This window comes from Salvia hispanica, chromosome 4 (genome assembly GCF_023119035.1).
Source record: "Salvia hispanica cultivar TCC Black 2014 chromosome 4, UniMelb_Shisp_WGS_1.0, whole genome shotgun sequence".
NCBI classification, from domain to species: domain Eukaryota; kingdom Viridiplantae; phylum Streptophyta; class Magnoliopsida; order Lamiales; family Lamiaceae; genus Salvia; species Salvia hispanica.
This window is the reverse complement of record NC_062968.1, coordinates 50,739,296-50,764,335: the sequence shown is the minus strand read 5'-3', so window position 1 is coordinate 50,764,335 and position 25,040 is coordinate 50,739,296. Positions and strand designations below refer to the sequence as shown.

The 25,040-nt window shown below is 35.0% G+C and overlaps 2 protein-coding genes across 3 annotated transcripts; both read right to left on the bottom strand.

The window, feature by feature from the left end:
- Positions 1-625: 625 nt before the first annotated feature.
- On the bottom strand, positions 626-6,292 carry LOC125224138 (small glutamine-rich tetratricopeptide repeat-containing protein). Of its 2 annotated transcripts, XM_048127496.1 has the most exons (11): positions 6,172-6,292; positions 5,846-6,074; positions 5,405-5,439; positions 4,774-4,904; positions 3,235-3,301; positions 2,297-2,396; positions 1,987-2,150; positions 1,607-1,653; positions 1,465-1,515; positions 885-1,274; positions 626-815 (listed from the first exon to the last, which is right to left on the bottom strand). In XM_048127496.1, the coding sequence occupies exons 1-10, from the start codon at positions 6,242-6,244 to the stop codon at positions 915-917; spliced, it is 1,257 nt and encodes a 418-aa protein (XP_047983453.1). In that variant the 5' UTR covers positions 6,245-6,292; the 3' UTR covers positions 626-815; positions 885-914. The 2 variants fall into 2 exon arrangements, with proteins under 2 accessions (XP_047983453.1, XP_047983454.1); XM_048127497.1 differs by having other exon boundaries at positions 626-1,274; positions 5,405-5,438; positions 5,857-6,074; positions 6,172-6,291.
- A 3,878-nt stretch (positions 6,293-10,170) lies between these two features.
- LOC125218015 (sister chromatid cohesion protein PDS5 homolog B) lies at positions 10,171-24,881 on the bottom strand. Its single transcript, XM_048119607.1, has 30 exons — positions 24,650-24,881; positions 23,989-24,150; positions 23,710-23,891; positions 22,392-22,545; positions 21,964-22,185; positions 21,512-21,731; positions 21,278-21,423; positions 21,039-21,196; positions 20,813-20,959; positions 20,690-20,738; positions 19,491-19,676; positions 18,530-18,709; positions 18,282-18,424; positions 17,735-17,861; positions 17,413-17,562; positions 17,253-17,309; positions 16,569-16,708; positions 15,765-15,882; positions 14,018-14,152; positions 13,732-13,922; positions 13,514-13,631; positions 13,278-13,415; positions 13,109-13,195; positions 12,574-13,020; positions 12,420-12,496; positions 12,286-12,337; positions 11,377-11,405; positions 10,710-10,825; positions 10,528-10,601; positions 10,171-10,386 (listed from the first exon to the last, which is right to left on the bottom strand). Exons 1-30 carry the CDS (start codon positions 24,764-24,766, stop codon positions 10,357-10,359), a joined length of 4,152 nt encoding a protein of 1,383 aa, XP_047975564.1. The 5' UTR covers positions 24,767-24,881; the 3' UTR covers positions 10,171-10,356.
- Between the last annotated feature and the right edge of the window lie 159 nt (positions 24,882-25,040).

Genomic DNA, 25,040 nt, shown 5'->3' with positions numbered 1-25,040 from the left:
ATAAGATAGTATAATTGTTGTTACTATATTTTTAAAAATTTAGTTTCCGTGGGTCAGCCGTGAACAGCTCATTCTTGGATTTATGGAGTGCAAGCTTGGACAAAAATAGTTAACTGGAACTTTGTACAAAAAGGTACCACTATAAATCAATTATCGACCAACGAATAGCCAATACCAAAAGCCAAATTTTGTAACTTAGTCAATTCTCAATTCTCATAGTACTTTTGCAAGGGCATATTCTCGAAAAATTACTAAGGTTAGATCAATTGTCAAGATTAGTAGAATAATTGTGATCAAATTCAAATTTTATGATTTTCCACCTTATTTTTAAACTTGTGAAGAATTTGACCAAATTTTATAATTTTCAAACAATTTATTTTTTTACAAAATAAACCAAAATAATAAGATTTCGCCCATTACAACCCTGAAACGGCATTTAGAAAACAATCTATTTTTTCGACAAAAATTAGTTTCATATTGTTGTTTACAACCTAATTTAGTCCAATCAACAAAGAGAGACAAGTCACAAGATGAAACACATTTAAAGGTTTGAGAAAATTAAAATAAAGCTCTATTATTAAGTTTTTACAGCTTAATTTAATATAATCAACAAATAGAGACTAAGTAGAAGTGAGGGCTTGTCAGAGCCACAACTTAATTCAATTATTGTTGGATTAATAATTCGATTGTTAATTAATACATTTCCCTCGAACAAACTGAAAACATTTGCCCATATAGAGGGATAATTCAAAATTTCAAATTTACCTGAATTTGCATTATACATCCAGCAACCAAGATTCTGCTCCTGCGCAAATCTATTGAGTAGAGCTGCAGTAGGGTTCTCAAAATAAGTCAAAAGTAGAGATCGAGTTTGAGGACTGTACAAGCGTTTGTTCAAGCAGTAAATCGTTGTCTCAGCTCGGAGCTGGTCTTCCATTGTTGTTATCTTGTTGATTCCCATTGGGTGATGCTCCAGAGAACATCCCCATCATAGACCTGAAAGCACCAGATATTTCCTCGGGCAGTTCATTGACGTTGAAATTTACATTGCCATCGACTCTGACTCCTGGCTCGTTGTGTGGACCAGCTTGACTTGCTCCCTCAGGCCCATCTTGGAACATGTTGCCAGTCATATTCATCACCATGCTAGTGATATCAGGGGGGAAACCGTTCATGTTGAAAGGCATGGAAAACGGAGGTGCTGATGCGGAACTACTTCTTGGTCGACCTTCATGTTGGTGGCTGGACTGTCCATGACTCGTGGAGGTAGAACTCTGTCAAAGGGAGACAGAAGCTATATGAAGTTTGGAACTATTGCTCATATTAAAAAAAGTAAGTTGAATCTGTCAATATGTTGTTTGATGTTTTATTCCCACCAAGTTTTGCTTTGTAAGAACCATCTTTCAGAAATATCAGACAAAAGTCGCAAATATGAAATTTTATATCTCGCTTCGCTAGTATTACCTGACCAGATCCTGCCCTGTGTTGCTCATTTTTCAGCTTCATTTCGGCAACCTTAAGAGTAAGAAAATAAGAATGATACAAGATAATAACCATATTTAACCACTGATGAGTCCTACAATATCAATAGCATATGTCAACTAACCCGGATATTTTCTTTCACTGAAGCGTTATTAGGTTCCAGCTGCAAGGCTGCCAACAAGACAATAATTCTATAAGATTCCACTTTTGCATGCCATACATCTTCACAAGGTCAACTTATATGATCTCAACTAACAAATTCACAGAACCATTACATAACGGCAGGTACATAACATCATTGATGTCTGAAACAAAATCAAAGGTTTTGTATGAGTTTTTTCCATACCATTCCATCTAAAGCTTATGTATGAAAAGTATGTCACCTATTGAAACTGACAGAAGAGTCTTGAGCAACTGAGATGTAACTGATCTCTGATTAAAATCACAGTTCATTTTATTTATTCAACTTGAAAGGAAAAGTTTTCTTCAATTAAAACCGCCAACCTTTTGAAAATCCTTTATCAATAGCATCCCTGTACTTCCCTTGAGCATAGTAAGCAAATCCTAGGCGACTATAAGCCTTGCTATAATTTGGATTGATCTCTATGGATTTCAAACAATCCCGAACTGCTTCATCATATCGCTGAATCTGGGTATATGCAGCTGCCCTGAAAAATATTAGGTAAGCGCTAAGGACTTGAAAAAAACCCAACAATACATGTGAGATATTGACAAAATTAGGATTTCATTTAATGGTATGAAGGCTGAAGACATAGAATGGATAACTTTTAATCTACATAAATATGATACTGACCTGTTGCAGTAGTAAACAGCATTGCCTTCACATAAGGCAATAGCAAAGGTATATAGTTCAATTGCTTCTGTGTAGAGTTTAGACTGCATGGCCTTGTTACCTAACACAAGAAGGTGCGGAACAACAATATTTTAAAAAAAAAAGATGAGCAATCCTCAAGGTGATGACATCCCAAGTCCCAACCAAAGATAACACTAAAATCTTCGGAAACAAAAAAAAAACACTTAAATTTTTTTATTTTTACCAAAAACACTTATATTTCCTGAAATACAATAGTTGTTTCCAAATGTTATCATTGATAAAGTTTTTCATATTTTCCCTAAGTCAATTTTAGAATTCCATTATGTATTTTAAAGTGGAACTTCTAGTAACTTAGCAGTTGATAGAGCATCAAAGTCATAGTTTTTATGTACTAACTACTAACACTTGAGGGGTACACTAAAGGAGTTAAAGGGGTTCCCACCCAACGGCATTGCGAAATACTCCCTCCGTCCACGATTAAAAGTCCCATTTCTAAATGACACGGATTTTAAGAAATGTTAAGAAAAGTGGGTGGAAGAAAGTTAGTGGAATAGGGGTCCCACTTGTATATATTAATTTTAAATGATATGTGAGTGGAATGAGTTAGTGGAATGTGGGGTCTCTTTACCATTTATGGTAATTATGAACCGGGACTCTTATTCGTGGACGGACAAAAATGGAAAAACGGGACTCTTATTCGTGGACGGAGGGAGTATTTGATTGGCAATTCAACTTTTTACAGAGTTCTCACAAATATGTATCCTTTTGGCTTTGATCAACATATGTTTTCTTTACAGTTACATTATTGCAGAATCATGTAGTTAAGAAACATGGGACAATGGCATATTCGTTTCTTTTTACATTATTGACAATTGTGTATCAAAGCCTTTTGCCTGAAGTATATCAAATGTAGGTACCTTGTGTTTTGAAGGTCTCTGCCAGCATTTTCTGATCAAAAGTTTGACACCCTGTTGTCTGCATTTCCTGCTGACACCAAGAAAATGATATACCATCAAATGAATCACCAAAGTCCAAAACATCTAACTATATTGGCTCACTCATCTGATGTTGTCGATAAGACGGCTTGACAATGAAGAAATGTCTAGTGCATGCACCATATAAATAGTGGCGAAGCCACTTGAGGCCGGGGGGGGGAGGGCATGGTCCCCCCACCAATTTCAATGTTTAGTATATTATGCATACATATATTCACATGGATAGAAATGATAACTAGTGCAGATGGTTGCTGATTCTAGCTTACCACCATGAAGTACAGTGTTCAAATCCTCTTAGTGCCTAAACAATCATACACTTTGTTTGTTAGTTTCAAATGTTTAGTTTTAGTTTATATGCATTGTATGTTTTTGTTTCACAAAGTTTCTTTTGTTTAGTTTATCCTTAGGTTTTGTTCTATAAATGTAATACATCATATAATATCATTAAATTTTAATTTCAGTTATGAATAGATGGAAAAGTGAAATAATAATTTCGCACATATTATCCATCTTTCTCGTATTCCTTACTTAGGTTGCATCAGTTTTTGGTGACCACGAAACCAAAATTATCTTACAGCTATAAATAGTAAATTGGGCCCTCCAACATTAATATTCTGGCTTCTCCATATAAGTACGATACAAGTGGAACAAGATTCCCACTTGATTAGGGCTGGCAAAACATACCGAAATACCGCACTTACCATACCGAAAATACCGAATTTTCGGTATACCGCACTTTTCGGTACGGTATGATACCTTACCGGTAGGTTAAGGTACGGTAAAGGCATGGATTTTGCATATACCGCGGTATACCGCATCATACCGCAATTACGGTATGTACTGCAAAATTACGGTATATACCGTAATTTTGCGGTATATACCGTTAATAAATATATTTTTTTAATATATATATTATTTATAAAATCATAATATTTATATTTTTAAAACTAAAGAAAGATTAGAGGCATAATTCGTAAAGCAGTAGCAGCCATCATTAATTCATTATTCTGACCTAATTCTAAATCTCAATTCTTCAATATTTTATATATCAAACAGGTATGATTTGCGGTATACCGTACGGCATACCGAAGTATCGGTAAGGTAAAGGTTTTCAAATTTTGACATACCGAAAAAATTCGGTAAGGTATAGGTATGACATTTAGTCATACCGCAATTTGCGGTACGGTATGAGGTATGACATTCTCGGTGCGGTATACCGTACGGTGCCAACCCTACACTTGATTAGTTGATATCAACAAAATAAACGAACTTGGTCAAGTGACATCACTGACATGCATAACAAAAAGAAACTCTTGGCCAAGAAAGGGCTAGTGAAGCATTAAATGGGAGCTATCGGTTATCTACGCTTCCCACACCACTAATTTTGAATCAACACGCCATATAAAATGATGCAAATTTAAAACTATAAGTAGTTTCCATATCAAGCTAAGCACCTCATACCTGCACAGCATTATGAAATAGGTTTGTTGCTCTATCAAGCTCGATCTGATCATCATTCCCATCAGGCATTCTTCTGAAATAGTGGATGTTTTCAAGAGCACCAAAAAACTGACCAAAAAGTTCATCTTTTCCTGTTAATTTAAAATAGAGTGTTATCCTTTATCGGAAGAAATCATTCTTAACTTATATAAGGGAAAATATACAACTGGTCCCTGCTATTTACATTCTCAAGCACCAACTTAAGGATAACTAGGCAAAAAAAACCTCCTCACATAGATGGCAAACATAAAGGTATATCTGGTATTCTATCCTTGTCTCCACACTTTCACCGAATCAACTTAGTCAAACCTAAAGGCTAAAGCAGCATAACTAATATTCAGAATGCTGAAATATACACGTAGTGTGACTTTTATGCCATAGGTTTTTATTTCATGACAATGTGTTCCCAGTAGGACTGAAAATTGATTACACCCCCAATGTACGAGTACCAGTACTAACGGAAAAGGGATAAGGAGATAAAATCTTTATCACACTCCAATAACAAGGGGTACTTCCTATATTGCTCATATGAATTCTTACATGCATAAAAACCATATAATCAATCTACATAGGAAAAAGTGTTGCAGCCTACCAAGTGAATGTGGCTCCCGTGTTCTGTCCTTATCCTGAAATAGAACATCATAGAATTAGAGCCAGGCATGACATAAAATAGCACCAGAACATCAAATGAAAATACTTATTACCTAATACCTGCTCCAACAGATATCAAGTCTCTGCTAATTGCCAAACTTAAAGAGAGGCTTTGCCCCAAAAAGGCAAAAACAAAGATTTCTACTTTCCAACAGGTTGTGTTTTGATTATCTAGATCAGTACAATGGATTTAGGAGACTCTAATCAAATGACTTAACATCAAACCTATCCAATTTTTAACCTTATCAAATAGGTAACTAGTTGTGTCGTGCAAAAAAAAAAATCGTGTGGATAGATAAAATGTACAGTTGCAATTCAGTCAAAACCTAAACACGAACAATCACAATCCAAATATCACAAGCAACAAAGTAAGAAGAGGAGCGATGATTGTACTCCCGCATCCTTCCCACTAGACGAAGCCGGCGCCTCGGAATCAGAAACACCATTATTACCGATACGCCTCCCAGATTCTACTCTTGAGCTGAAAATGTCGACTAACGAATCACAATTCGACTGACTATCGATTGAAGACTGATCAATCTTAAAAACCTCCGCCAAGCATTCCTTTGCAACTTGAAGCACTTCAGCGTCAGCTCCGTCCGACAGCTCAACTGTGTATATTCAACAAATAATTTTATTTCAGCTCAACACAATTATTGATCGAGAAGTGAAACGAAAGCACGTGTTAGCGGCGGTGGAGAGAGTTACCGGAGTTGAGGAAGTGGAGGAAGGACCGGGCGATGCGGGTGGAGAGAGGGGAATCGGTTTTCAGATTCGCCATTGATAGACGGTGCAAACCTTTGCGCAAATTTGTTTTTCCTTTGCTTGTTTGTAAATTATTCACACGCTAGGAATAATACTATTAATACTACTAATATAAAAATAATAGTAGTGTTTTAATTTAGGGTTAGCAATTTTTTAAAAAAATTATTAATTTTTTTCCATGTACAGTACTTCAAATTTAACATATAATATTATGGACTTTGATCGGGATATCAATTTCCTACCGACTATAGATTTAGGGTTCTGGCTTGTTAAAATGACATGGAAGACGGGTAATAATTTAATTAATGACGTGGAACATCACTTAGAGCATTCGCAATGGTGCTCGGCCGGGGGAGACGACTCGCCCCGGCAGGACGAGACCGCAACGAGTTGTTGTTGCGAGTGACTCACCGACCACCATAAAGAGCATCTCGCCGTTGTGACCACTACTCGGTCTTTGGAGCACTGGAGCTAACGTGGTTGTGTGGAACTATTGAACACAATATAAAGATGCTTCGCATGCATTTCAGATGTGCAAACGAAGATATCCAAAAGTTAAGCGGCCTCTTCAACAATGAAATGAGTCAGATCGGCAGATCGAGCGAAGCCAACGTTTTGGCGGTGGCCATGCTTCTCTCCAAACTGACACCCATAGAGCCTTTAAAGCATATCAGTACTTGGAAAAATGTTTGCCATGATAAATGGACGGGTGGAATCGAATCCTCCTCGGGTTTCACCTCCATACAATCGATATCGCGTACCAATCCCGACGAGGACGAGGTTGTAAGCCAGTTCGCTGGAGCTCATTTGCATGGTTTTGACGCTAGTGCAAGTGGTTCCGGAATCGGTTCGGGGCGTCGTCCACTTGGGACGAAGGCGGCTAAAGTTAGCCGCTGACGAGGACGCTCCATCCCTCCTCCACCTCCTTATCCGAGTATTTTATCCCGATATTTTGAACCAAGTACTCCACGCGGACACTAGCTGAATGAATCCGCAACAAACAAGTTGTGCATGATCAGATTATTGAAGCCTTCCAATGTCAATTGGGTATCATACCGGTGCAATAGTTTTCAATTTTATAACTTTAATTATTACAATGAAATTATGCAATTTCAAATTTATAAATATTAAATTATGTAAGTTTTAATTTTTAGGAATTTGTAATGACATTTTTGGATTTTTAATGAAGTTTTTATTATTAATGAAATGCTTTTATTAATTGTATTTTTTAAATTAAAGAATAGAATAGTGGGATAAATTATTGTAAGCGTTGTTTATTAGTTAAGAGATAAAATAAAAAATGGTTAACAGTGGTGTGGGGTCTATGAATATTTAAGAGATGGCTTTTCATAGTGACCACTGTTGTGGATGCTCTTAATATCTATACATATATAAAAGCCGAGTTTTGGCGTTCTTTTGAAATATTTATAAGTTTTTGTCCTCATTCTAATATATTTATAAGTTATGGGATCAATTTGATAATATTGGAATTGGAGCTCACGTTTTTTAAAATAAATTTAGATTAAATAATGTAGTGGAAGTTTTTTTTATATTCTACCAATAAAATTGTAACCGTCACATACATTTGAATACATTATCATGTATATTTATTACTATTTCAATATTAATTGTCATTACCATTATCATTATCATATTTATTACCATTACCAATTCAATATTAATTAGGATTAAAGAATTAGTGCAATTTACCACCACCATCCAATTAATTAGTTTGAATCATGTCTATGAACTAATGTTATGCAATTAAACTGTAAGAAATATCGGGTATTCATAATAAGAAACGTATTAAACTTTTAATACATGGCTATTAACAACAAAAATGAATAAGAAAAGTCAAATTTTGTAACTTCTATTGTCTTAAATTTATAATTATATTGTTTTAATTTCATGATCTCTCATGGACTAATTTTGTGCCTATAAAAGGCATAGAGTTGTAGAGGAATCAAACCAACTAAAGTATTCTCCACCAACATTTTATTGTACATTTTAGGAACATTGTTTTACTCAATTTTTGGAGCTCCATCAAATCATCGGTGCCTAGCAGGTTTGAGATGTTATGTACGTTAGGAGGATTTCATCTTTGGAGATAATACGTCAATCCGAGAGCACTAACCGTAATGTACTTTGTCTTGCTGAAAGAGGAGTTTTCTCAACTAGACTTATAGTTCAGTTTATTTTATAATTTTTATTGTAATTTTCATTTTATGTATTGTTGTTTTTCTTTCTTTTGATTGTAATAGTTAGAGTACCGCGTGTATATATGGTTCGAGAATTTTATCCCAATATTTCTTACAGTTCTTAGAGAGGAAGAATCATAACATTCTTGACTCGAGAATTGTATCCCAATATTTCTTACAATAGTTAGAGTACCGCGTGTATATATTGTGATTTACATTTTTCAGTAGAGAGATATGAAAGATTGTTTTAAACTTATTTTTCAAAAGTATCAACACTTGATATTCTCTTCTTCGTATCCAAATAATTGTGTTGGTCTTGGTTCCATTTTAAATACTGGAGTATATTTATTGAATTGTTATTTATAGTATAATTTTCTATTTTTAATCTTATATAGTTATATTATTTTTTATTTTAATTAATTAATAAGTATTTTAAAATCGTATGATGAAAATATATTCGTCGTGCATTGCACGTGGGTTAACACTAGTTTGTTTTAAAAAACAAATGACATATTATTACTAATTTGGATTTTTCTCTACCATTTTATTTTATCTATATCTCCATCTCACTCTCGCTATTCTCTTTCTCTCTCTTCAACATAATTTTTCATTGTCCGTGGCAATTTCGCGATTAGTCTTGATAAGCCACCTATGCACAATTTTGCTAAATTAGCTAACAGGTGGGAAATTGACACCTTAATCAAAGTTCGTGATATTATTTATCAAGTTTGAAATTCGTGAAAAATCAAATATTTTGAAAGTACCATAATATTATGTGCCAATAACCCTTTAATTTATGATGAATTATACATACATTTTTATATAGTATAAACAACATAAGCAAATAAAATTGTAAGGACTCGTTTGATACAAAAGATGGGATATGAGAAGATATGTAAAACAAGATAAGAAATACGGGCTTCATGTCAAGATATGCAAAGATATGATTTTTTTCCGTTGTTGTTTGATAGAAAAGAAATTATCTAAATTTATATTGTATATTAAATAACATGGCTTAACTTGACAAATTGGTGAGATACATAAACAAGGTTAATGTTATAATTTTGGTAAGATTAGATAGGGCCCTGGTCTTATATTGGGCTTTGAGTTAAACTTAACTATGATATCAAACAATTATAAATGTCAATATATAATTCTCTATATTGGTATTACTAACTTGTGAAACATGCCCTAAATGTAATACTATTTCCGTTAATATAAAAGAGATTGTTTTTTCTGACATTGAGATTAAAACAATTAGTAAATGAGCATAAAATAAAAGTAAAAAAGTGAAAAGAAGCAAAATTATAGAGAAAAGCTGAAAAGAGAGTAAAGTAATTAAGTGAAGAGAGATTGGATGTGTCAAATTTTGCTACGATAAAAATTATTCTTGAAATGTTCCAAACAGAAAGACTTAATAGAGGGAGTACTGTATTATTATAACATTCTTTTGCATATATGTGTTGCATAGTTCTTTCTGTATAGGTATCATTATATATCCAATTTATTTTGAACTATATTTAATAAATGAATCTCGTATTTTATTAACCATTTCACTTATATTTTTAAATTAATTTTTTTCTTTATTTTTTACAATTTCAAACCAAATCAAATAATGTACAATGATTATAATTTATAGACGTCAATAAATCATCAGACCGCCGTATGAGTCCATCATAGAAAAGCAACGAATTCAGATGAAGTGAAAAATTAAATTCGAGCACGAGATTTAAGAAAGTAGGAGTGTTCAACAACGATATTATATATTAACATTGCACTTAACAGTCAATCTAACGTTGAAAGAGAGAAGCATTGTGGAAGGTACCTTCTGAAAATTCTCAAAACTCAAAAGAGAAGATCAACATTTAAACAGCCTATATATATAACTCTATCGCATTAGTTTCTCACCAAACTAAGCTGTTCTTGGAGATCAAACTTTCTGTCTTCGGCTCCTCCTTAGCTAAATAGTGGAGAAAATACCAAAGGTAAGTATGTTTGAATTGGCTTCTTATCAGTGTACCAAATAAAATCATAGTTATATATTCAGTTGTAGTTTCGTTTTTATTCAAAAGCCAATTTAAAGAACTGAAACTAATGTTACCTGGTTGCCATTTAAATCGATGACTTCAGAGCTCGCTGTTCCAATGGGGTCGTGAAATTGCTTAGTTTTTTTCGCTGTGAGCAAAGAGGTGTGGGATTGAGTGAACTTTTGGTTTGAATACAATGTAGTAGTATGCACTAAGTAATGAGTTCTAGGCATAAAATATAGGAGTATATTATTACCAGCCTGAGAAGCCTTTCTGATGCGGAGGTCTCTTTTCTTTGGCAAGTTTGCTTCACGTGCGTGTGAATCAAGGTTTTCTGCTTCAGCGTTAGCAGTAGAACTGCTGCTTTGAACACTGTATAGTAGAGGAGAAGCTAGTAATTAATCTTCTTTTTAGTTATGGGCAGTTTTCACTATCTCAAGAAAATTGAACGCCACAACATGTAAAATGGCTAGTTATAACTTTCGAAATCATGTGCCTCCATAAAGATAGCTACTAAACATTTTAAGTGAAAGATGAACCAGCACAAGAGTCTGATAAGTGCAAGTTGGACCTGAAAATTCTTGACGTACCAGTTTTGGGTTTGACTTATGGATAAAAAGAAATGTCATCGCTCGAAATGCAGCAAACTATTATGCATTTTCTACATATCTTTGGGGCTTTATTCCATTCAGTACGAAAACTGGAAGTGAGTAAAGTTTAAGTATCACGGAAAGGATAGATGTTTTGACTTTTGATTGCTGCCTTTATTGTCAGAGTTGGTAAATAGGAGTATTCAGCAGAAAAGGGAACGGTGATTTAAAATATAAGAAACTATATAACAGAGAAACATTATACCAATCAGAAATGGAAAGACAATAAGCAACCATATTGTTGAAAATAAAGTTTCATGGTTAAGACCTCACCAGTTTTGTGTTGGGGGATCATCCAAATCCTGTAGCAATAAGTCGTTATTAAGCAGTATCTTGTCGAAAAGCACACGATAATGCACAATAGCATACGGATGTAACAGGTTTTCACGGAGGCAACATGGTACTATTGTCAGAGCAAGCTAGTAATTTAGATGAAATCAGAAAATCCCTACTTCAACAATATTAAAGGAAAAGCATTTATTATATATAAAAAAATGTATTATAATTAAATCCCCTAAAATTTATTTGAAAAGGGGGTGTATGTGAACAAAAGTTAGCTAAGGCTAGAAAGGCAGTTGAATTAACTTGTTCAGACCCATGGCTACAGACCTGCTTTACAGATCTGATGATTAATGCACCATATATTAACTAACTACGAGTGCTAGCTTACCACTTTAAGTACCATAAACTCAAGGCATAACACTTTATCATTTATCAAGTTATTCCTTAATGCTAATAAATAACCTTTAAGAGTTTACACAGAGACAATTCTATTGTCCTAGCAGCAGCTTGAGCTTGTTTCTGTTGGGGTTGAGGCCCATCTAGGAGCCAGTTGTTCTCTATACTTTGATTACTGGCACTGGATGAGGAAAAAACACAATTGGTCTTATTTGATATATGAGGAGTATCTCCACCGTGTTCACATGATGACGTGTATTTAGGAGGTGCTTGACTAGAAAAGGCAATTCAGAAAGGGAATGAATAATAATCGCAATTGGACGACTTCCCATTGCCTCCATATTCAAGGGTGTGGCAGAAATGGATAAATCAAAACATTAGTTAAATAGATATTTCTAGTAAATAAACATTTTTCATTCCAAAACCATCAACCAAGCACCCCTTTAAATAACATGTGAAGTTTTTCGAACTTATAGTAAGAGGTATGAGGAAGTGGTTATTTACCTGTTGAGTGCTCTTGGTGGAATCGAAACTGTCCTCAATAACAGAAAAGCAGCTGCATCAAAATTTGAAGTCAGTTTTTAATGCACAAACCATATGCTCCATAACTAAGATTATTTAACCACAGAAATTTTCACCATTCTTCAGTGGGAGTGCAAGTTTTAGTATGTTTCCTGGCTAATCCTCCACCATTGCTTTCAATACTCTCTATAATCTAATGAAAGACAAAAGATCAATGACGAGCAAAACATTTGAAAGCATTTTTCTCGTGATTCATGAAGTTAAATTCACCTTAGGCATAACATGATCCACTTGGTCACTGGCTGTTGATCCAGATGGCTCAGCAGGAATGCTGTCTGTTTTATTAATTAAATCTTTGTTTCTAGGCCAACTTGCAACAAATTCATCACCAGGCAATGAAGATTTTGACATAGAATCACAAAAGTCTGAGGGAGTGGCATCCAGTTCTTTACAAGCATCTGTTTTGCTGTCCAGTACAGCAGTTCCAAGAAGGGAGGGCATGGTTAGGTTTTGCTGTCCTCTTGTATCAGCTTCGCAATTGGAAGTATCAGACTGTTCCTTTTCTATTTCGAGCTCAACAACCTGCGCTTTAGTTTTTTCTATCAACAATACCTCATTGTTACTATATGCAGGATTCGGTTCGATGTGTCTAGTGCCACTTGGTCGTAAAGAATTCACAGTAAACTGATGGTTGTGCTTGGTGCCAGTGGTACCAATCTAAGGAAAGGAAACCATTATTAGTAATATTCAAAAACACCGCGATACAGATGAAGAAATGGTAGGGACTAATTGTTCATATACGTACAAGAAAAACCTCAGTTTTGAGGCTCGAAACCAAATTCTTAGTAAAGCTTGGATTAGCTTTGCAGAAAACCGAAGAGTAGGGATTAGCCTGCAGAAGTAAGATCATTAAAATTGCATCAGGAGAAAACAGGTCTTTAAATGCCATACAGAAGCATCAGTAGGAAACTTGCCTCTCTCATATTAGAAGTGCCATTTTTATATAGTGATGATGGAAGTAGAACAACGGCCTGAGTGTGGCCGAGAGGCGTGATTTTGGTATTCAGAGAATCAAAAATAGAGAGTCCCACGTCTGCTAAAAGACGCAGTTTCTACAGTGAAGACAGACATGAAGACAACATAAGAACAGTGAGGAGTTATTTATACAATACCATGGTAAATCAATTATACTAGACAGTAGAGTAATTACCGGAGTCATTTGAGTATCAATAGCATCCTCTGCCTTCTTCAATGCGCTAAAAATATTTCGCAAGTTGTGATCAACTAAATTTCCATTCACTAGTGACTGCATAGTGACAAATAGTGGACTGCCCAAAGAGGTATAGAGGAAATTAGGGGAAATAAACAGAAAATTCTGTAGACGTTTATTGTTGTGGCCTACATTAACAGATAAGAAGCTAATGGTACCTCATAAACTCAGCATATATCTTTGCATCTTCACAGTCAGGAGCAGGGAAATTACGGTCATGCGCAAGAATATGTATCAAAAACATAATTAGGCATGAAGAGTGAGTAGCTGCTCCTTCCTTAGTCATGGTTTCATGGATTTGAACTCGTTTACCATATTCACGAATAAACTCTTCCATATATTTTAGGGCCTGAAGAATATGATCAAGCAGAGAAGCCACATATTTAGTGTACAGGTTAATAAGAGCATGACAAGTTAACCATAGGGTAGATAACAAGAACTTACGTTGCAGCGCAAATCTTCAAGAGGATCTAAAGCAACAAAAGATAAGGCACACGCATATCTGATGGGCACAGCGTGACATAGCAACAACTTGTGTAGTTTGCTAGTAAACGATCTCCGAACAATTGGAGAAGGATCCTATACAAAATAAACAGTTACTGAAATCAAACCAGTTGTAAGCTTACATCAGAAGCTAGGACATATTTGGTAAGGATCCTATCCAAAATAAACAGTTACTGAAATTAAACCAGTTGTAACTTGTAAGCAAATATCAGAAGCTTGAACATATTTCATATTTGGTATAAATCTTATGATTCAGAAACTAAACCCCGTATCATTGCTATGGTATATCCAACATCTAAGCAAAGGCCCCTTAACAATCACTTAGTGGAAAAGAAAGTGATTAAGCGATCACAAATAGGAGGCTCCAGAAGAGGGCAAATAGTTTGGAGAATGTCCCACTTTGTTGGTCTAATTGGATGGAGATATAGGATAAATTTGGACAAGGTTCAAGAACCAGTGATGATGTTGGTAGAGACTGGATTAGAGAAGCAATGCGGATTTCAATTGAGGGAGGATCTAAGAATTTTTCTGTGAATGGCATCACAAGAAATTGAAGCTTAATGTTTCAGAACAACAGGTTCTCTTTTTTGTGAAAGGACGATTCTATTTTGTTAATGAAAAAATGTGCTTATGATAAAGAAAAAATCAAAATGTGCTTCCAGATCATGAAACAGACTCTATAGCAGCTACTATTCTTTTGAGGATGCAACCAAGACTGGTAAAATAATCATCAACATTCAGTTTACATCACTACAAAGAAACTTTTGAGTGATTAACTGAACTACTTTAGACCTACGAGAAAAGGATGGGAACCCGAGGAGCAGAAATAATATGAAAGACTGCAGTGTTGGACTTGTATAATAAATTTGACAGATATATTGGTGATATGGGGATATGTAGCCACTGTATTTCCTGGAACCTAGAGAGTGACAAAATCTTGTTAGGAATCACAAAGGCATTTGGAAGTTTATAACCGAAGATTCATTCTTGCATATAACCAGCATTCTAAACTAACTTGGAGAAGTTTTATTGGGAATAATTCCATGCACAACTGCATAAAGGAGGATGAGATCATGAGAAATCATTCTCTCAACTCCTGAGTATTCTGTATCCACAAGTCATAAATAAGCTTATGAAAGATGATACGTTAAAGAGAAATCAACTACTTTGTCTTCCTGTATTGAACGAAGCAAGACAGCATGCTAAAAAAGAAAAACTCTAAGTGATTGTTATAGTTAAGTGGAGAGAAAATAAATCAGAAAGAATGATGTTTCTATTATAAAAAATGTATCATATAGAGTGGGACATTCACAAGAAAAAGAAAAAAACAAGGAAAAGAATTGAGCAATTGAAAAGCAGGATGCTAAAAAACTCAGTATCATAACTGATGATTCACTTGGTTAATACTCACTCCGTCCCACTCTAAGTGATTGTTATAGTTAAGTGGAGAGAAAATAAATCAGAAAGAATGATGTTTCTATTATAAAAAATGTATCATATAGAGTGGGACATCTCAAAAAGGAAAATGTGTCACTAGTGGGATGGAGGTAGTAGACAATTTGAACAGATGCTATAGCTGCTGTGACTTGTATCCTCAGTCCACATCCTCGCGTTTATTATTATTATTATTATCATTATTATTATTATTATTATTATTATTAAGTTGTATATTATCTCAAGTACTGACCTTGGCCAATAATACTGTTAAGCGGAATATCTCTGGAGAAATATGCAAATCCCATTTCCTTGAAAGCCGAAGAACAGACTTGGCTGCTGCTAATCGGATAAAAGCCTCATCTCTTCCACTGAAAACCAAATAGATAAATGATGATTATTGCAAAGCACAAGGTAAGAGATGTGGCTGAGAAAGGCCACATTAGTGACTTTCACTAATGTTTATGTACTTAAATAATCCCTGAAAATCAGAAATTCACCGGGATAATGAAAGGTAATAATAGGTAAGTGGTTGCCCTAATAATATGCAAGTGATAAAATATAGAGTACAATGTTACCCTAATGAAATAAAGCAGCCTAACAAAACCAACCAGATCCCTGACAGATAAAATTAAAAAGCATAGTAAAGCTGAGGATACCATCAGTAGATCCTACAATTAAGTTTTGGTCCCGAAAGTCCACCAAATTTATCTCTCTACTTTGGCCAACAACATGATAATTTCAATAAACACATCTCGCTGTATTGAAGGAAAATAATGTCAGAGACAGCCATTTACTTTCACAAAAGATTAAAAATTATTCAAATTTATTTAAGAAAACAAATGCATGCACATCTGTAAAATGAAGAAAAGAACATGAATGAGGATCCAGCCCAGACCCCAAGTGAGTGAAAAACTAGAGACCAAATGAAGCTTTCTTAAATCTTGTTTGATATGTTTAGTAGTTTGGCCTGAATCAGATTAAATGATTTTTAACCAGAGATTGTTAACTGATGCCATATACACTTTGCCATTATATATGAGGTTAATGCCCTCACCATTGGATGCAGCCAGCAGACAACTGATGATTTTGTAGCATCTGCTTGATAATCTCAAGCAAAAAACTGAATGGACGACGACCATGACATGCATTTTTATGGGGTAAAAAGCTCCTCACAATTGTTTTAAGCCCATAAACCTGCGAAAGAAGATTTGTTTTATATGTATAAATAATAAATCACTGGAATATGAGAAGAAAGGTCCTCAACTTTTCCATCTTTTGGGGGGTCACAGAAATTGATAGTGGGACTGGGGGCTCCATCGTAATTTCATAATGGGACAGATTAGTAACAATATCAATAACGATTAGTTTGTGGTATGAATTAAACAAATATTGAGTAAATATCATAGACTTATCACGATGAAACAAAACTGAAAATGTCAGGAAACTGTAGTGGAAACTATTTTTTTCAAGATCATAATATCCATCTATAATTTTGTAAAATTATGATCAAAAGTTCCACACACTCCAATGATTTCAACCTTGAAACATGACATCAAGTCGCCACCTGAAAAGAAACCGTTGTGGGAGAAGTTTTGAAAGTTGTAAAGCTAGATGAAACTCTGCTTCTTCTTCTAACTTCCAAATGCCGTAAAGATACACTTACTGTTATAACTAATGCTAACATGAATCTGTTATTGGGAACATTTTGCACACACTGATTTTTCATAGAAGAGCTTACCTTTAATTCACAAACACTGCAACAAGTTGAAGTCTCAAGATCCTTTGAAGCAAGAGCCTAATCACAAGGAGACCCAAAAGATAAGTAGTCAGCATGGATTTTTCAAAAAGTTCATAAAGAATTGAGTGAGAACATTTAAAGCAGTCAAGGAGAGGTTTACATCATTTTGTTGAAATATTTTCTCAAGGATGTAATTTGTAATCACTTTTTCTTGAGATTCAAATGTTGAAATGGAATATTGTGCCAGACAGCCCAAGGACTGCAAAACAGTAGGAGCATTCTTTCCACTCTGTAGTGAATCCACTAATATCTAGTACCGAAAAAAAGAACATTCAGTCCAATGGTATCAGCAGAATCGAGCATTCGGAAAACATTTCTGACATAAGAACCACATAGGATAATGAAGCCCCACACGCATATTACAGAAATTTTAGCATCAAGCAATACTTATCAGCAATAGGCAAGAACACCGGGTGTTTAACCTTGCAAAGTTGAGGGTAAATGAATTGCTCAGAGGTATCAACTAAAGCACATATTGCAGTGACAGCAAGTTTAGACTGTGAACGAGTTCCCTCTATACATACTTTCTCCAGGGAAGGGTATATATCACTGCACAGAAAGGAAACAAATTCAAACTGATGAGATGGTCACATTCATAAAAGTAAAGAAAAAAATTTAACTTATGTGTCTTGAAAGTTGAAAATATATGTGGACAGGATAATAGGGAAGTTCTTCGACAACTAGCTGTCTATTACTTTAGCTATGTCTTATCTTTAATCAATATCAATACAGATGAACTATTTATACTTGAAAAGCATTATGCAAATTTTACTTTAAAAAATTTACATCAGTTTGTGTACCAAGATGCAAAAGGAGGTAATTGCATAGCAAGATCCTCAAAAATGTCCTACTGCAGTTCACACAATTGTTTGTAGAAAATAGTAGAGATAACCAAACAGCATGTCGTTGATCCTCTTCAAATCCATGTTCAAGAAACAATTTAGACAGTAGTTTATTTGAAAGCTTTACCTGAGCTTAACAGGCAAATGACACCCCTCTCTAGCTAATATCTCAATCAATTGATCATTAAAAGGAATCTCCCTTTCGAGTATCAATTGCTGGAACTTTGTCTCTGATCCTTTAAGTAGCGAGGGGAAGGCACTGACGATTGTCTAAGCAAAAGAAAACATGACGCCTTAATCACCTCTGCAGAAAACTATATAAAAACATTTAAAATATGATTCATTTAGGCTAATTCGTTGATAAGACAATCTTACCAGAAGAAGCTGTGTGTGGTAATTTTTTAAGTGCTGTTCTTCTGCGTCTTCAGTTGATAGACAATCTAAAATATAGTGGACGTGCTCAAATCCAAATATATTATAGGCACATTTTCTAAAAAGTAGATGAAAGAATTCAGAAAGTGTTTTCTGTCCCTCAAGCTCTTTCAAATATACATCCTGCAAATAGGATTTCACAGCAGCTTAGATATTGTTAAACTGTGTAGACAACAAATAAAGGAAGTGAGAGAGGTCAATGAAGTGAAGTAATTTTGATATGATAGCATAAGATGGAACAATCTCACAAATAAAAGCCATTATGAGAAGTTAAGATCCAATTTCTACAAGTTGTTCACAAAGTAATCCTTAAAGTCTCCCACTTTGAATGTCCACGCTGACACTTCGATCTTCAACCCCCAGAAATAATCCAAAAAATCCCTCAACATCTTTAAATATTGACAAGAAAATCTGTATCTTTTTCTTTAGTTGGAAAAAAGAAATTGTGCTGGTTTTACTAACAGGTCATTTCCAAACAAAAGTGATAACATTCTAGTTAAAAGTACCAACTCCATCTCTAGCAGTCTAGCTGCATCTGAAACCAAAGAAAAAGCCTTAAAACATTCATTGGAAGCCCCACAAAGGAACCTCAAACTTAATCTTATCCCAAATCCTCTTCTAAAGATACTCATAATCCTCAAAATCTTGTATGTTCCTTTAAAGGCACAGTGACTAGCGGAGAGCTAGAAATGACCCAGCATAACACTTTACTCCTTTTGCATACAGAAAATAGTCATGTAATTGCCGTGTCTGATATCATAAGATAGACAAAACCATTTAAGATGAGAGGCTTCTTAACTGCACAAGGATGAAATGAATTGATATCACACAACAACTGAGAATCCAAATTAGTTTGTGAAAACATTTACATAACTATGAGAGTTAATCAATGTATTGGACCAACCTTTATAGTGTCAAAGTCAGCTGAATTTTCTTTTAGAAACTCTTCTACCACACTAAAAACTCGATTATCTCTGAGTCCCTTAAGTTTCTGAAAACAATCTTTTGCCTTGGCAGGATACTGAAAGCATGAGGACATTTTGACAACCAGTGCCTCTATATCTCTTTCAGTTTCTCCGGGACCAGTATCCTACAAGACAACATCTATGTCAAATTGTCAATATATTTGAAAACTATATATACAATATGTATCTGTGTATGTGTATCAGTGTATGCAAAACAATGTTGCAAATGGTTCTACCTACTAGTAATACTGTCCAAAAACCCTACAATTTCATAAATCAATAATAAAGAATTCAATGCATTCAAAATAATGAAGAATTAGAGTGGTAATAGCTGTCCTGGCCTGTTTGATGTATATAGATTAGAGAATTTAATGGAAGAATTCCATCATAAGATGCTACAAGTAACTTATCACACATGCATGATGGCAACCTAGAAGAGTAAAATATAAGTTTCAGCATTAAATCAATCCGGACAGTGTAGGCAAATTGAAAGCTTTCCTAATGGGCACTGGGAATACAGGAAAGGATATCATAACTTCAAGGTCAGATACTGATATTCAACTTGAGACTACTTTAAACACATGGCATAATATATGATTTGCCTGGAAGTACAACTTCAAGGCCCAATCATCCACTTCTCCATCTCTGAATCAGATCATCTCAACATCCCAGTAAAAGAAAGAAAACCGTAAATTAAGATGATGATCCTCATCATAAATACGTAAAAATTACTGTCAATGTTATCACCTCCAAAAAATTATCCAGAATATGCAAGAATCAGATCCTTCTCACAAATCTGATTCAACTGAAATATTTAACTTTTATTGTGCTAACAATAGCAATTATTAGAATTTCAGTGTACGTTGATGTCATTTATAGGCGCTACCACCACAAGGATAATATGCATACAAACTTTTGGGAAAACTTAACTTGCTGAGAGAAGTGTTGGAGAAAGGTTATGAATTACATTTTGGAATCGACCATAACAATTTGACTTTACAAATGCATGTTCTGTCTGAGATTTCAAGTCATGCAGTCACTAAGGATTCTCCAAATGAAAGACAATTGTTTTTTAACTAAGAAACAAGCATATTGAAAAAAGTTAAGGAAAATCACTTTGGTCAACTTCATTTTATACCTCTGTTCTTTTGCATAGGTCCAAATAATGCTTCAGTCCATCCCTTAACCTGAAATACAATAGATTTTGAAACATATAGTTGAAAATTTCAAGAAAAAGTATGAAATTGATTTAATAAGACACCTCCGTTTTTGTGAAAGAATAGTTTTCAGCGCCCTAAGATGTGGAGGCTTGAAGTGCGAAAATATAGATATCCAATGCTTGGCCTTTTCCTCAATTGAAAGACACGCAGGAAACAAATCCACTAGCACAAGATCCATTGCCTGGGGCCTGGTATTTAATTGAAAACCTTTTCATTATGGGAAATGAACAAAGTGATTGGCTTATTTTAATATGAATATGTACGAACCTGAACTCCTGGCAGTCTTTCTCATAACAAAGCATCAATAATTTGCAAGGAATTTCTTCAATTTTTTCATTGAAAGAGGTGATGTGTGCAGCAAGCCTTGTGCAGTATTCCTGATATAGTTCTACCAACTTTTCAAAGGCTTTACTTCTGACTGAAACCTTGAAGTTGAAGTGAAAAATTAAAAAACGGGAAGACACAACACAAGCTTATAGCTAAACACCCTTAGAAGAAAAAGAAACCTTCTTGTCCCGAAGTCTTTCGGAAGCTTGAGCTATTAAATCTGAGGATATGTGATTCAAGTTAGTCTTGGCTAGTTCGCACACCATGTTCACTGCTTCCATTCTCACTTTGTCATCATGATCTAACAGCCGACACCCAATGGCATCTTGCAATTCATTTAATGATTAAAGATCAGAGAGTAGGAAAATTAGCAGCAACATGCAAGCGGTTACGATCGGTTTATGATAGCTTACTGAAGAGTGTCTCAAGTGAATCCCTCCCAGATAGATTAGTGACGTACAGCGCTTTAGCAGAAGAAAGAGCAGTAAGCCTCACTTCTGCAGACTTGTCTGCGAATCTATTCAGCAACTCAGCCAAGACACATGGATATTCCCGAGCAATGTTTTTCCCTTGCAACATTAGGAGCTTTTTTATTAGATTAAGAACCTTAATCCGGACATCAACCTGATCAGTCTGCAAGTTACATTGACCGCAATGAGATTATAAGGTAAACAGAATTAAATATAGAAAAACGGCCGTCATGATAATTATAATAATAATAAAAAATAATGGCAAGTGCAACATCAGGACCAAAGTTCAAGCTCACTGTCTTGTACAAGGAAAAAATCAGCAAAATATAAAATTCAAGCTGTGAACAATAATACAGCACTACTGCGATAGAATGAGCAGTGAAAGAACTACAAACCAGTAATTCATGGGTCAAATGAGGTATGACAGAGAGAAGCAACTCTGGAGCAACTTGGTAGATTTCAAGTATAATTTCATGGTAAGCTTCTTTAATTGGACTCCCAACTGCATCTCTATCCAATATGCACGATGTCAAGAACTGACACACATAGCACTTCAACTTTTCACTAGAATTTTGTACAACAGAAGCAGCTAGCCGATAAGGAGCAGGTGATGCAGCCTAAGGAGCATAAGAGCAAAGAAAAAAACTAAATATTAATAAAAGTGCCATTTCGGAAGAAAATGCAGTAGTAATGACTAATGGCAAATAATTAGTAACCAAATAGAATATCAGCTTGTAGTACCCTTTTTTTTGGAGGGGGGGGGGGTGGCTTTTGCTAAAAGCCTAAAAGTAAGACAAACAGAATCTTGGAACTATAAGATTACCTTCTTCTCCTTAATGATATTCCGTAAAATCACATCTAACAGTGGTTGAAATGTGTTCCTTTCAAGAGGATTAGGATCTGTCTCCACATTCTCTGCCAAGATGCTTGCGATGATTGATGAAACTGAATCAATCAAACTTTGAGGATGATCCTCCCTACAAGTATAATGCAGCATAAAATTTTCAAAATATCTTAGCTTCCAATTCCATGAGTGCTATAATCTTAAGAATGCTATGGATTTTCAAGAGGACTGCCTCACATGAAAGTATGGATAAGTTTCTGCGTGAAAGTCTACAAATAGAGCGTTTGCGGAAAAGAAATAAACAATTTGTTGATTTAGGATTGAAAGCATTAGACAGATATATGTATAATAGTCAAATCATCCCACTGCAGTGATCAAATAAAGTTAGCAGATTTGAGTTTAATATTTTTGGGTGACATTTTAACCAAGGGCGTGTCATTGGCAACAATTGGCAAATCCATGATAAGGCTTAAAGTGGCAGATGCTAAAAAAGTGTAGTCATTCATTTTGATTTTGGCTTAAATTTGATGTTGAAAGTAATTATCTGAACTGAAGAAGAGCCTTGTTTCGAATATATGCGTAAAGCAGATATGTGAGACATTTTGAAAAGAATGCTGATAGAATTTAGATCATTCATGTTCACAGATCTGCAATTTAAAGAGCGAAATTCCCCTGCTATTTATGCTCCACCTTAGGCTTCTTCTTCAATGTGGAAAAATAGTTTATGAAAGTTTCACCTCGCCTCAAATAGTAAAGTGACGACAAGAACAACAATAATAAGTGTAACACTGAAACCATTTTGTATCTACAAGAGCAATAGAAAGTCACAACTGAAGGTGATATATGGAAGATGTACTGTATTAACTATTTGCATTATTCTAAAATGTTAACTTCTTTTTCCTTTCTTTTTTCGGATATGAAACCTTTTATTGTAAGTGCACTTAAAAACAAACTTGAAAAGAAAACCACATAATATAGAAAGAATCCCACATATACTGGAACTGAACTCATTAGTGGTGCTGTAACTCAAAAATCACAGATATAACTCCTTAACAAAGTTATAGCAATTCACACATCATACTTCAGATGCTATATTATAAGTTCATAGTCTGGGTTTGATATCCTAATCCATACTTTTGATAATGGTACATGCAGGAATCAGATAATTGTGAATTTGATTACTCGAGTTGTGTATAATATATCCTTTAATCATAAACAAACATTAAGAAATATGCATAACGTCAACAAGCATCACCACAGTGTAAAGAATGGTGAACCCAAGAGGAGGAAAGCAAACCTTATGACACTGAAGAAGCTTTTGAACATTTTGACAACCAAATCTTCGCATCCAGTATCAAGCATTACCAAACAAAACTGCAGTTTATCAACTGTCTCTAATATTTTGGCCCGTGTCCGGAAATATTTGCTGGAGGTGTCATGAAGCTCCTCAAACATGCGTAAGAGAAATCTAAAAATCTTCTGGAGAAAGACGAGACCAACCAAACATGTAAGTCTCATGAGGTCATATAACTGATAATATCCATCACAATTTGAAAAAGGCACAACAATATTTTACCGAAGAAACTGCATGGCTAAAAGCAGGATCTGGTGGGAGAACAGGAGAATCTCTATCTCTTTGGTCAAGTATGCCTTGCCTCGTTCGTGAATTACCAGGTGGGTTGACTGAATGTTTTTCTGAATCTGACTGCTTTAGCTCCATGAATGCACTTGCAGCTTTCTGCATAAAGAATAACACGACATCCTCAACACTCAAGGAAACTGAAAAACGATTTTCAACAACATATAGCGGGGAAAGCCAATCACCATGGGTTACAAATGCTAACTCAAAACGTGTTTAAAGGGTTACCGTAGAATATTCTTCATATATATCCAACCGCTTAGGTCGACGAATATGCAAAGAACAACGGACATGTAATAACAAAATTTCAAAAAAACAAACCTAAGACAGAATCATGAGATATAAAACAATTTCCAAAGACGCGCCCAGACTTAAATCAAAGAGAATCGCATTACTATTATAATGCTGATGAGAGATTACCAACGCTAGCAAACAAGCCAACAGTTATCTATCGCATCCCCTTTTCAAAAAAATTTGTATGCAATTCCAAAATTATGAAAACATACAAAGAGGAGAAGGGGCGAAATCAGCAAAATGAGTTGGAATACAGTACAAAAGCTCTTTTACAGGCGTATGGGGGAAATTATTTCTGTTTTACCTTCAGTAGTTTGACGATGACGCTCTCGTCTGGGCAAGCTTCGCCGGCGACGAGTTGGTCGGCGATTTGCTTTAGTAGTTGCTTGGCCGCCTGCTGCTTCTTACGCACATCCGCCATTTGCACTGCGTGATTCTCTGTGTGCACTTTTTGGTTGTCAGTTAGAGAGAGAGAAATAGTGCTCTGCGTCTCCCGCCTCTGCAATCGATTGAAAATGACGCTAAGGCCCTGTTTAGTTTGGTGCTGCAAAAGTTGGGAACCCGGAAACTTTCTAAAAATGGAATGTGGCTGATTTTTTATTTTTTATGGAAGACTCAAAATAAAAATTATACTTCTTGCATTCCTAATTATTGGCACGTTTTCTTCTGATATGAAATAAAAAAATTTACTTTTT